This window comes from Rhinolophus sinicus, linkage group LG05 (assembly GCF_036562045.2).
Source record: "Rhinolophus sinicus isolate RSC01 linkage group LG05, ASM3656204v1, whole genome shotgun sequence".
Lineage (NCBI taxonomy): Eukaryota > Metazoa > Chordata > Mammalia > Chiroptera > Rhinolophidae > Rhinolophus > Rhinolophus sinicus.
The window spans coordinates 111,718,921-111,733,759 of record NC_133755.1 but is presented as its reverse complement, the minus strand read 5'-3'; the positions used below and the strand labels follow the sequence as shown (position 1 = coordinate 111,733,759).

The following is a 14,839-nucleotide window of genomic DNA, read 5'->3' as shown; positions in this document are numbered from 1 at the left end:
AAGGAACAATGGAGCCATAGATAGGGGAGTCACACCACTATATTCTCAATGGCAGCTGGTCAGGACACAAAAGTAGGAGCAACACAATCCACAACCCGCTTGCTAACCTCACTTGCTAGACCCAATCCACACCTGCTAGCATAGCCAGGCAGTTATATTAGCGGCTAATGGCTGACTGGTTACAGCTGATGGCCACCTAATCACAGCTGATGGCCACCTATGACACGAGCCAGCACCTTTCCTCAGGAGGTCCAGAGCCTAAGAACTGCTCTCTGGGACGCCATCCCTACACTTGTTCACCAGAACACACTTACAGGCAAGCCTAGAACACGCTTGGCGGGGAAACTAAACGTGGACCACGCCCCACCAGGCCACAACTCCCAGAATCCTGCTCTCCACCCCAGAGTTGCCCAAAGCTAAGATGGCGGCAGGGGCGGAGTCAGCGCGGCCGCCTCTGGGCGGGGCCGCGGTGACAAGACGTGGCCGAGGGGCGGTGCCTGGCCGGGGGCGGTACAAGCGCCGCAGCTTTGCGGGGCCATCGCTCCCTGGGGGCTTTGGCGGTCCGGCCCTTACGTTCGTTTGGGCCGGTAGGTCTCACACCGACGTCATGAGGTCCCCGGTTCGGGGCAGGTCCCCGGTTCGGGGCCTGTCCCCGATCGATGGCGAGGAGGTCTCGGACAACACACCCCTCTTGCAGGGCGCCCCGCAGGCGGAAGCCGGTGAGCAGCGGAGCGGTCCAGGGGCTTCGGGCGGGCGGCGGTCCCGCAGAGACTGTGGCCAGAGCACACGCGCCCTGAGCCGATGGGCCAGAGCTGCTTAGGCCGAGGGTCCTGGGGCTGCGGGATGGGGAAGTCAGGGCGCGAGGGGACTCGAGAAAGGGGAAAGTATTCAGGGCCCCAGATACCCCCCACCTGCCCCCGGTGCCCAGAAGCCGCTCCGGGGCCCCGAGGCGGGCGGTGGGAAGCTCGGGTGGGACCTCGGTAAGTGCAGCCCCGTGGGGCCTGGACTGGAGCTGCTGGGCGCCGCCAGCACTGGGCTCCTGGCGATTTTCGGTAATATGGAGCGTGGGACCCTATGCAAGAACGGACGGGGGCAGAAGATGCAAGTCAGTGGGCAAAGGGCCGGGTGGAGCACCGGCTGTGAGAGTGAACTGGGGGAGAAACCTGCAAATCGACGGGCAAAGGGCTGGACAGAGCCGCTGGCTCTCCCTGCGTGTCACTGCCAGGTTTCCGCAGCTTCCTCCCCGCCAGCATGTGATCTGGTAGCAACTTGGCCGAGGATGGGACACAGAAAAGCACTGAGGTTAACAATTATGAGTATGCGGAGGACATTATTGCATCACCCAGCGAATAGCTTGAAATTGTGCAGTAAGAGATTAAAAGTGCTGTGCGCTGTTTTCTATGTCCTGCGATTTAAGTTAGGAAATAGTTTGGTTATCCTCAAGATATGGTATGTGTTAAACTCTAAGGTAACTTAGCCAAGGTTTTGCAACAAATAGAAAAGGAGGTACTTCACAATGCATCTTCCCTGAATTTGAGGAAATTAAAATATTTTGCTCTTTGATACTTTTGTGATATTACTTCTTTAAAAATAATTAAAACTAAACAAATCAGTTTGCATGCATCCTATAGTTTCAAAGATGTATGCGTGAGAAACAGAGTTGAATTAGAAATTTGACTTTTCCTGACCGAGAACAGTATAGTCCTGTAGTATCTTTTTTATTTAACATTACTAGATGGCAGCAGTAGAGGTGGCAACAGTCTATTAGGTTGGTGCAAAAGTAATTGATGTTTTTGCAATTATTTTTAACCTTTTAAACGGCAGTTACTTTTACACCAACCTAATAGCTCCATCTGGCAGCTGGGAGATTATTTTAGTGGAAGCTCATGTAAATACAGTACCCCAGTACAGTTTTACCTGGAAGTTAGACTTAGTTCCATAAACTGATCTTTTTCTGTGCATATAGTGTTAGATTTCTATAGTCTTCTTCTGTAAAATAATCCAGTATGGAAATACAGAAATAAATGTTATACTATAGAGACTACTATATTCTGTTGCAATTTGGGGAAGTTATCCGAGTATACGAGTATACGTGTATAAATGTAGATCAGATGTTAAACATACAGTTGTCAAGAAAATGCAGATTAAAACCACAATGAGTCATTATACACCCACTATAATGGCTGAAATTTAAAAGGCTGAAGATACCAAGTGTTGACAAAGATATGGAATAACTAGAACTCTCCTATTTTGCTGGTAAGAGTGTAAAATGGTACAACTACTTTGGAAACTGGTTATTTTAAAGTCAAACATACATTAACATAATACAGCACCTTTATTTATAATAGTAAAAACCTGGAAACAACCTAGCTACCCATCAACAGGTGAATGGATAAACAAATTGTGGTACTTCCATATGATGGGATATTACTTAGTAATAAAAAGAAACTACTGATACACATGTTAAACAATAACCTTTAAGGCCAAAAGTTTTTCTGAAAGACTTTATTGAGCCGTATGCTAGCCAGGAGAAGGACCAGATCCTGGGACATACAGTCTAAACCATCAGTAGCAGGGCTAGACAGAGAGGACAGACGTATTTCTGTCCTGGCATTAACAGGGCTCTCTTACACAATGAGTTTGGAGAAAAAAGATATAAGTTGTTTTGAAAGAATTTACATTGGCTATAGATGGGGAAGGATGGAGAAGTGAAGCAGAGCTAATTTTGGGATAGGCGCATCATCCATAAGGAAGAAGTATTTGCTGCTTTTGGATTGGTTGTGAGCAACAGTCGGAAAAGTTCAAGCATAAGCAGGATGAGGTGCCATCTGGTGGTTTGCTATCCCTTTCTAGATAAGAGATGAAACAGCCACCTGGATGTTGGTTCACAGTTTCAACATACGTTCAGGACTGTGAGCAGTCTTCTGTTGGTTTCTGCCCGTAGTTCTACTAACTGATTAACCTCCCTTGTCTCCTCTGGCCTGCTGTAATTTAATTTAGAATTTTTCTCAGATTTTTTCTTTTGTCACATAACACAATTTGGATAAATCTCAAAAACACTGAGCAAAAGAAGCCACAATATTAATGTATGATTCCATCAGTATGAAGTTCTAGAAAAGCAAAACTAACCTGTAGTAACAGAAAGCAGAGCAGTGGTTGCCTGGAAGCTACAGATAGGAAGGCATTGACTGCAGAGAGGCACTAGGGTATTTCTTGGGGTGGTGGAAAAATTCTGCATCTTGATTAGGGTGTACAGATGTATAAATTTACCAAAATTCACCAAACTGTGCACTTGAAATGGATGCATTTTATTGTATGTAAATTATACTTCAATGAAGTCGATGGAAAAAGAAAATATTTACTCATAGCATTGCCTTTAAAAACAATCCCAGCTTGATTCAGGGGTTCAGTGTATAGATCTTAGCCCTGTCCCTCCTGAGTTGAGGTGACTGTCTTCATTATAGCCCTTCCTTTCTTATTGTTACTCTTGACATACCTACTAGAGAGCAAAAGTGAAGTAAAAATAGCAGCAACACCTTTTTTTTTTTTGCTATTTAAAATATGATAAAGGTTTTAGAGAGAGGGACCTATGATCATAGGGCGGTACATTAGTCAACAGGATTTTAAATTCAGCTGTGTGTGTGGAGTGCTGTGAGCAAGAGGACAAGCGAGGAGCCCTAGGAGAGAAGAGATGGTAAAGATGGGCACAGCTTTATAGGAGGTGCCAGGGGCCTCCTTTTACTCTCTCATGGGTGCGCCCTGTCCTAACTTTAGTAATAATATCTGCCATGTACAATCTATTAGGAGACACAAGATAACCCTTAGTTATATTTTTTAATTAAATTATGGTCTTGTATTCACTTTGCACGTTCAAGAAAGTGTCGGTGTTTAAAAAAAAACTTCCCATCCACGTGAGTACATTCAGACCCAGGGAAAGTTCCCAGGACTGAAAGTCTACCTCCCTAAGCACAGGGCAGGGAAAGACAGAAAAATGAGGTTGGCCACTCCAGTCTGGTAATTAATAGAACTTGTTAAGGTAAACTTAAATATGAGGCACATTTTGGGCGGCTGCAAAACAAAATAGACCCCACGCTGCTTGGCAGATGCCAAAGAATTATATAGAACAAGGCAGGATAGTCACCGTTCCTGGTAAGTGACCAGTCCCGGGTATAAATGTTTCACACACTTAACTGGGTCAGGACAATGGCCTGTTCCAGGGACCAGCATGTGGCAGGAGGCAAAGGAGGGCTGCCGGTTTATATCAACATGAACATCAATTAGATCAGACAGTCTGGGGGGTGGGGGGACAGGGGGGACAGTAAGCAATCTCCATTCTGGCCCAGGTCCAGCACCAGACCAGGATCCGGCATTGATCATATCGTGGAAGAGTCACTCTGCCACAATCCAGATTTTTTTGTTTTTCCAAGCTTCGATGCCTGAAGGGGCAAATCTTTAGCAGTCCTTAAAATTTCTCTTATATATATATGTATATGTATATATACATTTTATTTATCGTTTATGTTTGTTTCTGGAACAAACTGATATGAAATTAGCTGTACCTTATCGATGCCTAAATATATAGTTTTGTTTTTCAGGATAGAAAGGATGATAAAATATCAGTCCTAAAATTTTACAGCACTTCAAAGAACTTAGACACTAACTATTATCTGTTGGCACATCATTTTATACACAAATACCTGAGGACCAAAGAAGTTAAGTTCCCAAAGATTGCCTGTAGCCCTATTAAAGACTAACCTCAGAGTTCTCCTGGATTTTAGTCCTATCCTCCATCCTTGACACAACACTGCCACATTTGTGTTATATTTGAGAAATGCTGTTTGCAAAATGCTTAATCATTTTTACTTGCTCCTTTACAAATTTGAAAGTTCCCCACTTCACCATGAATAAAAGGACATGGTTTTAAATTATGCATAGTGTTTCTTTATTGAGAAAGCTATAGTTTCTTTAATGTTGAGAATTAATACCTCTCAGGTTGATACAAGTATAATGGCAGAGTTCTCAGTAACCCTACTATGATTTGCCTCTAAAGCATTCACTTTTAGTACTTAGCGAGTTGGATTTCAGAGATGCACACCAAATGATGGGGGAAGGGTGGCTCCATGCTGATAAGCAATAGGAAGTCTATAAATTTTCATGCCTAACTTAGGTAGAAAGAAGGGAGGAAATTAAAGAAGGAAGGGCAAAGTTTCCCCTCCCACCCATAGAAATTCTTTATTCCTCACGCTTTCCACCAGTTGAGGTTTACTTTTGTATGAATGTGTCTTGTATTCTGTTAAGTGGATTTTCAAAACACTATTTACTGCACCAAACCTGCTCATTCTTGTTGGAGAAATCACTGTTAGGGCTTCTAAGAGCTTTCTTTGTGTTTAAAGGCAGAGTGCCTAATCACCAATCCCAGCTCCACTAACTAATTAGCTGTGTAAGTTTAGCAATTACCTGATCTCTCATGCCTTCGTTATCTATAAATCAAGGAAGATAATATATCCCATTCATAGGGTTATTGCGAGGATTAAATAAGCTAATAGAAAGTGCTTAGAATAGAGTTTGGCACATCATATGTGTTAGTTACTAATGTTATCATTATATCACCATCATCATCACCACCATCAGTGAAGACCATTTGAATTTTGTATTCCTCAGAGAAGCTGGGCACCACAGAATCAGGGCCCCATTTTTCACTGTCACACCTATAGGAACTTGTGATTGTCTAGCTTAAAAGTGCACCCTGAGCTTTGTTTTCATTGATTTTGTTTTTGGGTTTGAAGGGCGGGGGGTGCCTCTATTATTCTGTTAGGGGTGGTTTACATTCCAGGTTCAGTTACACAAGCATTGAGTTTCACAAATATGCTTTGTGTGTGAAGATAGTCTTAAATATAAGGTATGGTGTGCTGGTAGAGAGTAACCATATTGTAGAACACAGGGAAATGGCCTTGGTCATGTTGTGATAACCAATGTTAATATTAAAGTAACTGATTCCATTTTAATGGAATTTGGTGTTTTCTGATAAATGGGTATTAATTTGGGAGCTAGGAATCCATAAGGATTTATCAGGAATTAATTACCCATAAGATAGCATAAGACCAGTTGAATATTACCCTTTTTAAAAGCAAAACGTATTTGATCCATTTTAGATAGGAACTCTTCCATTGCAATTCCCTGGCCAAGGAGGCACGCTAGGTCCAGTCCCCACCCTCCTCTAGAGGAAGTCATCTTTGCTTAGGTCAGGGCCCCTAGCCATGGGTTTTTCACCTCAGTCTCAGCGCCTCACTGTTTAGTATTTACTTGCTCCTCACCCAGGCCCACACCTCCCCTCTGGCAAACCCTTCCACCATGAATAAATGCCCCAGATCCTCAGGCTGTCACCAGTCTTGCCTCACCACCTGCACCTCCTTGCTTTAACAGAAACCTGGCCTTCTGGGCATACCACTTTCACTCCCCACTGCTCTCTCTAGGGGAGATAATTTTCTCTTCCCTTGTGTTAATTGATGGGGTAGACTCCTCCTTGTCGCACATTGATGCTTCCAGACAGTTACCCCTCCACCCTCAATGCCTTGGGCTAGACCACTTTTCTCCTGCATTGTTGTGTCTGTCATCTCCCCACTTCCTGGCTCTTTGCTTCATTCATCAAAGGCTTTGCCATCTGACACACCTCCATCTTCTACACACTAATTCCTGCCATTATCTTGAGTGACTTCTCATCTAACACCATGTCCCCTCAGCTCTCTGAACTCCTACATGTCTAATGACTTCTTTCCTTCCTGTGCTCACAGAGCTTTTATATTCTAGTGTCCATTTTCCTAAACCACTAGCCCACTCCATACTTTCTTCTTGGGTCAGAATCACAGTCAAACACTTTATTTTCTTGCCAGTACTCTAAAGTCCCTTGCCCTATGCTTTGTCACCACCTCCATCTCAGTGCGCTATCTCCTTTCCCAGTGCCTACCTCTGAGCACAGGTGTGCAATTCTTCCAGGTCACACACTGGGGCAGATTGCTCCTACCAGTTTTGTGTGGGTGTCTACTCACTCGGCAGCCCTGTATGTTTCACTGGGAACTTGACACCCCCACTCTCTTCAATAATTTCTTATCTTTCTTTCCCAATCTTTAATTTCTCATGAGACATAACCTCAACTCCTAACAAATGACCTCAATTGCTACCATCCAGAAAAAGCAATAATAATAATAATAATAATAATAATAATAGGTTGGTGCAAAAGTAATTGTGGTTTAAAATAATTGTGAAAACCGCAATTACTTTTGCACCAACCTAATAACTCACAGTTATTGAAGGCTTATTATGTACTAAGCACTGTTCTAAGCATTTTACATATACGGACTCAGTTAATCTTTATAATAACCCCTATGTAGACAAAAACACTTGGACTGGTGCCAAGTACATAGTAAGTGCTCAATAACCATTAGCTGTTCCATTTTGTTGTCAAACTTAATACCCACTGCCCCACTCATAGTTACTACAGTACAATACATAGTCCAGCCACGTCAGATCATTTGGAGTTTCCTGCTCTCCCTGTGCTTGTCTGTCTCATTTCTATATTTCTGTACGTACCGCTGTCTTTGCTTGCATTGCTCTTCCTCCTCTAACCTGCTTGGTGACTTTCTGCTCATTGGTGAAGAGTCAGTGCAAATGTGCTTTCTCCAAGAGGACTTCCCTCACACACACACACACACTATTTTGACTCTTTTGTCCCTTGTTACACACATATACTGTAGCACCTTATCTTATTGGTATAACTTTCTCCAGGGTCAACAGGAAAAGAACGTGCTTTTACTGAGTGTCTACTGTACTGCCCTACAGTATCTCGTTTAATCCACACAAAATCTAGTGAGGTAGATAATGGTCACCCCATTTTAAAGCTGAGAAACCTGAGAATGAAAACTATTAAGTAACTTCCCCAAAGACACAGCCAGTGAAAATCAGAACTGAGTTTCATCCCCAGGACTGCTTCATTCTAAAATAGCCTGTGTTCTTTCAGCTACACCCATTCTACATTTCCTAAGTTTAAACCATATTTGAGAAGTTGATGTTTGTTTTCATGGGTGCTCTGTTCGTTACGTAAGCATGATTTTACTTTGAACTTGATTTCAATGCGGCAGATTCTCGGTGGATATTCTCTCTCTTCATCATACAAGCATGCTTTCGTTGGCCCAATTCCAAACATTATCCAAATTCACAGGCACATATCATCGTATGTTTTTGAAATAAAATTTTTCTGACAGATTTGTAATCAACCATTTTTTAAAAGATCGTAACCACTTATTTTTAATATTTCTTAAAACTTAATATTCATATACTTTACAACATCTATGTTGTTTTTTTATTTTCTGATTATTGACTGTGCCCCAAAAAGTTAAAGTTGCTTGATCCATAACTTTCAAGTAATATCACTAATAATTAGAAATCATTTTACTTACTTTTCCTTCACTTCCCAAGCTTCTAGCCCCACATCTTATTCACATGGTGAGATAGAGCATAGTTCAAATCAAGCAACATGTAGGAGAAACTAATAACATACAATAAAATAAAGTAACTGCAAATCAGGATAGAATGGAGTAATAACATTATAAATCAGAGCAGCATAAAATAGTTATTTAGAGGAAAATAATTACTAGTAACCTCATTCTTCCCCCACAGCTAATATGTAGGCAAGGCCTGTCAATTTTGCCTTTAAATTTATCTCAAATCTGCCCATTTCTCTCCACTGTCTCTGCATTATTTTAGTTTAAACCACCTTCATCTCTTACCTGGAAAACTGAAATAGTTCCTTAAGTAGTCTCCCTGAGTCTGCACCCCCCACCACTATTCACACTTCTCCCCTTTGTAATCTCCACACAGCAACCACAGAAGCTCTTTAAATCATAAATCATTATCTTGTCACACCTCTGCTGAAGTAGGCAATGAACTTCGTAAACATACTTTGGCAAAGCAAACAATACATAAATCTGGGTTTTTCTTGCTCCAAATTACTCAAAGTAGCACATTTTAATAGCCCAAATTTGGCAAGATCATGAGTCCTCATCCTGACTTATGTGTATTATTGTCTGACACAAAGTGCTGATTTAAAAAAAAAAAAAGTGCTCTCCTATAAAACATGCCTAGCAGTACCCAAATTGTTCCTAACTAGACCACTACCCATTTGGTTGGAGCAGAAAGCAAATGTGCCTAGATTCAGTTAACAGAGACACTGTGAATGGAGCCTTAGAAATGCAATTCTCACAGGTCTGGATCTAACCATGTCTGTGGTGACATAATTGTAATAGCTGTACTCCTGATAAAGGATACTAAATGAAAAGTTCTCTGTTAAAAGATGTAAATCTTGTCCAGAGGAAAAATGATAGCAGCTGTTTAAGTTTGTTAGGATTTATGGAAAAGTGAGTTGGTTCATAGTATATTAATATATACCTAAGTATAATTCTGCCTTATTCAGTAATACTTCATTGTGAATCAGTCAGTCTGAATCAGTACCAAAACCTTTGGTACCAAAATGTATTCTTGGTCAGTGAAAACACCATGATTCCTGAGTAGGGGAAACACACACACACCACACCCACCACACCACACCACACACACACACGTGTAACTTGTCATTACCAAATGAAATAGATACTTATATTTTTAACAGATATTTATCAAACACTCAGTGTTTACCAAACTTAAAGGTGTAAGACCCTGGATTAGTCAATATCGCTTTGTCACTTACCCTTCCTGAATTCCCATTTCCTCCCCCATTATGCAACTCAGTAAAAGAAAAAAGAGAAAGCATGTGCATAAGCCAATGGTGAGAGTTAAAAATAGACCAAACTCCTCCTCTTGCATTATCCTTCTTTCATTGGTTCCTCCAACCTACTCTGCCTTCCCTTTTTTTTTTTTTTTTTTGTCACTGTGGTACATTCAATTATTTCCCTTTTTGCTATGGGCCCTTTAAGCATGATCAACTGAGCAACTGTCACAGATGCTGCTACTATCATAGATTCTGCAAATTTCCTTCTGGATTCTTAAATACATTTAGTTTAAAAGAGCCTTAAGTATTATTCATGGCTTCTGACTCAAACCCAGTCTCCAAGGATACTTTTCAAGGTAAGAAATTTATCAAGAGGGGGTTCATGCTCTATCCTTGGCAGTAAATTTTTTTTGCTGTGCTACATTTACAATGAGATGGCTACTAATCTGTAGTCAGTAGTATACATGCTATGCTGTAGTGAGTATTCAAGTATATTGTCCATGTTTTATTTTAGTTTTTTAGAAATAGTGATGCCATTAAACTCCCTTACCTACCTTTCTTATATCTTTGCCAGCTGACAGGGATTAGGGTTTCAGTATTGACTCTGGAATGGAAAGCTTTCTGAGCAAAGTTGATAAAGCTATTGCTTCTATGTTTTAAGAAACTGTCTTACAGTGCAGGCTCTCATGTGTGAAATGTTTATCAAAACTACAGATACTGGGAATAAATTCTTTCTGACAAGTGTTTTTAGATATGCTTAATCTGAGAATATTCTCTGGAAGATATTCATGATTCATTCCTTTGTGCACTTCTAAAAAGTAACCTTTTTAGTAATTTAGACAATATCATCTAAGTTAGTCTTTGTAATGAAAGTTTCCCCCCAATCTTTATTTCAGCTCCAGTGTGCTGTTCTGCTCGTTATAACTTAGCGGTGTTGGCCTTTTTTGGTTTCTTCGTTCTCTATGCATTACGTGTGAATCTGAGTGTTGCATTAGTGGATATGGTAGATTCAAATACAACTTTAGCAGATAATAGAACATCCAAGGAGTGTGCAGAGCATTCTGCTTCCAATAAAGTTCTTCACAATCAAATGGTAAGTTCTATTTTTAAGCAAACAACCTTAATCCTAAAATACAACCAAGTAAAAATATTAAAAAGTCTTTCATCATCCTATAGAAACCACAGACATTTCTTAATGTAAACTCTGAATCAATTTCTTTTGTGTTTTCCCAGGAACTGGCTGGCCAGTAACTTATAACTATAGCTATTGCTGCTGTGCTATAATATGTGTAGTATGTGTAATATACTTTGATCCATTTAAAAAGTTATTTGTCAGTTTCGTCTATAAGCATTTCATCCTTGAAGAAAATTTGGAAAAACCTGTTTGGCATACCAGTGCAGGGAGTAAGAACCGGCCTCCCAGGTTGTGCCACTTTGTCATGTGAATTATTTTGAGCTGAAGGCAATCAAGACCTGCAGACTCACAAGAAACTCTTACTTCTCCCTTAAAGAATTTAAATTAGGGGTCTTTCCCATAATAAGATTTATCACCAGAAGTAACTTTTTATAACCTATCTGTAGAGGAAGGCAAACTTCTAATTACTGAACATCTACTCTTCTTACCGCCCTGCAATGACCTCCCTGTCCTCTGAAGCCCAAAGGTGTCTTACCTCATCCTTATCTCAGAGTGCCATATGTACCTCATTTGAAGTTTCTGTCTCTGAACCTATCTTGTATGTGGGGTTTTCGTGTGTATGTATGTAATTAAATTTGGTTATTTCTCTTGTTAATCTGTCTCATGTAGATTTAATTATTAGACCAGCCAAAAGAACTTTGAGGGTAGAGGAAATTTCTTCCTCCCACACAGTTAGCACTGTGAGCAGGATATCTCACCGGCTGGGCACTGCTCACCCCGAAGCTACTGCAGTAGAAAGATCCTGGGACCTCTAACAGGAGCCAGCAAAAGAAGGTAAGAATTCTTGCCAAGTCAGACTCCCGGATCTCTACCTGCAGAGTTCAGTGGAAGCAAAGTGCTGAGAGTCCTTTTTTTTCCTATTCTAAATTGAGATTAGGAGGAGAAGATACTTGTGAAACTAGTTTCTTGGGCTTAGTGACTCTTGGTTATTTGGTACGAGTACTCATGGAAAAGGACTGAATGGGTACAGGTGAATGAAGATAAGAAGCAATCAGAAGAAAAAGGACTATTGTGTGTGTGTGTGAGTGTGTGTGTGTGTGTGTGTGTGTGTATACATATACACACACACACACACACATATGAGAGACATTTTACACAAGCCTAATGGTAACCACAAAACAAAAATCCAGAGCTGAGACATGAAACAAAAAAAATTGGAAACAGAGAAAAAAAAAATCATACAAAACCACCAAACTAAAATAGACAGAATCACAAGGGAAAAGAAACAATGGAGATAACAGAACAACCAGAAAACAGAAGATGAAATGGCTGTAGTAAGTCCTCATATATCAATAATGACTCTAATTGTAAATAGATTTAACTTACTTTTTTTAATCAAAAGGCACAGAGTAATGGGATGAATTAAAAAACAATATCCAACTACATGTTGCCTGCAGTTCTAAAAACTCATAGTTCTAAAAACAAACATAGGCTCAAAGTGAAAGGGTGGAAGATGATACTTCAAGCAAGTGGCATTCAGAGAAAATCAGGTATAGTAGTACTTATATTAGACAAAATAGATTTCAAGATGAAAAAGATAACAAGAGACAAAGATGGACATTTTATAATGTTAAAAGGGACAATTCATCAAGAAGACATAACACTTGTCAGCATATATGCACCCAAACTGAAAGTACCAAAATATATAAAGCAATTACTAACAGACCTAAGGAGAAAAACTAACAAAAATATAGTTATAGTAGGGGACCTGAATATCCCATTGACAGCAATGGATAGATCATCTAGATAGAAAGTCAAGGAAATATCGGCTTTAAATGACACATTAGAGTGAAATGAACTTAACCACTATTTATAGAACTTTCCATCCCAAAAAAACATGGTTCCAATAAATTTAAGATGAATGAAATCATACCAAGCATATTGTCCAACTGCAATGGTATGAAACTATATTAACTACAAGAAGATAGCTGGAATAACTATAATTAGGTGGAGGTTAAACAATACGCTACTGAACAACTATTTGGTCAAAGAAGAAATAAAAGAGATCAAAAGATACATAGAGACAAATGAAAATGACAACACGACATACGAAAATTTGTGGGATGCAGCAAAAGTGGTACTAAAAGGGAAATTGATAGCATTACAGGACTACCTCAAGAAACAAGAAAAATCTCAAACAATCTAACATTACACCTTAAAGAACTAGAAAGGAAGAACAGATGAAGCCCAAAGTCAGTAGAAAGAAGGAAATAATAAAAATAGAGAATTAAATGAAATACAAAACAAAAAGATTGAAAATTTTATTGTAAAAGCAGCTGGTTCTTTGAAAATCGATAAACCTCTGACTAGACTCACTAAGGAAAAAAGATTCAAATAAAATCAGAAAGAGGAGGAGTTACAACAGACACCATAGAAGTACAAAGGATTATACCAAAAAAAATTATGAAAGCCTAAATGCCACTAAATTCTATAACCTAAAAGAAATGGAAGTCCGGGACCAGATAGCTTCCCTATTTGATCCCTTCAGAATTTGGAAACTGCTAGTGAGTATCCTCATTTTCATGGCAATATTATTATTTGCATAAGTTCAATAGGAATCTATTCTTGTGACAGGACATAATTGGAAACTGGTCATATTACCAAGGCTTTGACTAGGATGTCATATTTAAGAGAGACATACATAGACTCAGATATGAACAGACAGCTTTAAGGAATTAAGATTGACTTATGGAAGCCAATATTTCCAATAAAAACCCTTGGAAATATAGGCCTGGTACCTTGCGTACAGGGTTTCCAGCAGCCTTACCAGGTAAATAAAGAAGGTCACTTCCTGGCAGATGTAAGAACCTCAAAATATTTTGGGGACTTCGAGAAGAGAGGAACTTACCCAAATCTATAAGTATTGCAAGCGACTTCTGATGGCAAGTCCTTGCCGTGGCTTCTCTGACCTCACGAGGCCTTTTAAAGTTAAATCTGTAGATTCCTTATGAAAAAAAAAATCCAGCAACGCAGATTTAAAAGAGCCTATATGGTTAATCACTATTCTTGCTGAATTTATACAAATAATCAGGCTGAGTTTATTGAAACAACACTATTTTGCAAATAAATCAGTCTTAATTTGGTTATCTGGTAAAAATGGCAGTGATTAGAGAGAGAAAAATTTTGTTTCAGTAATACACCTTTGTGGATATTACATTCTAGTGCCATGCATTGTCTTTTGAGGTTTTGTTCCTACCTGGAAACTGGACTAGATCTTGAATTTTTTCAGTTTTTCTCCAATATCTAGTTATGACTCCCCAAACTAACATTTTCAATTTTTCTCCTATCCTGTGACTCAGAACCATCGAGAACTAAAATGTCCCTTTTCCCAAAGCCATGCAAACTAAAGTGGGACAACTTGATACAAACTTCAGGACAATCATCACAACGACTCATATATGGACAATCTTCATGCCTGTTGCAGAAACATCACCAGAGATATTCAAACTACAGACCAGGAAAATCCATCAAATTGTTACTACCTGCCATCACTCCATCTGAATATGCTTCAAGCCAGACATTTAGAATCCTTGACTGCCTGCCTTCAGAACTCAGAAAGAGGAATTATAGTCCGCTCCAATCATTCACCATTGTTTTTCTTTTGTTTCCATAGGGATAGCTCTTATTACTAAATACTTGATTGTTTGCACCATAGTCCTAACTTTGGGAATCCACCTGCATCATCAGATCCTGAAATGAGATAAAAACTGTTTAACTGAACTGACCTATTTTCAATACTGAGACTGGTTTAATGAGATATGGAATAATCTATCAACCCAACTTCTGGAATGTGAAACTCATCAGGAAGTTTCAAAGGCAGGGCTGAAGGGGTTCAGAACAGGCCTCCCCAAGATGTGCCACATGGGCATGTGAATTATTTTGAG

At 39.8% G+C, this 14,839-nt stretch overlaps 2 protein-coding genes across 5 annotated transcripts in view; one reads left to right on the top strand and one right to left on the bottom strand.

The window, feature by feature from the left end:
- Positions 1-14,839, bottom strand: part of CD109 (CD109 molecule) — a 207,649-nt gene that overhangs the window by 146,274 nt on the left and 46,536 nt on the right. The gene's annotated exons all lie outside the window — the stretch shown is intronic.
- The window catches only part of SLC17A5 (solute carrier family 17 member 5), a 51,853-nt gene continuing 37,483 nt past the window's right edge, over positions 470-14,839 (top strand). For 2 of the 4 annotated variants that reach the window (XM_074333206.1, XM_074333203.1), the window contains exons 1-2: positions 499-719; positions 10,657-10,853. In XM_074333206.1, coding sequence (XP_074189307.1) covers positions 608-719; positions 10,657-10,853 — 309 coding nt within the window. In that variant the 5' untranslated portion in view covers positions 499-607. Of the gene's footprint in view, positions 720-10,656; positions 10,854-14,839 lie in introns of all 4 variants that reach the window. The other 2 variants (XM_019749319.2, XM_074333205.1) reach the window with 2 other exon arrangements.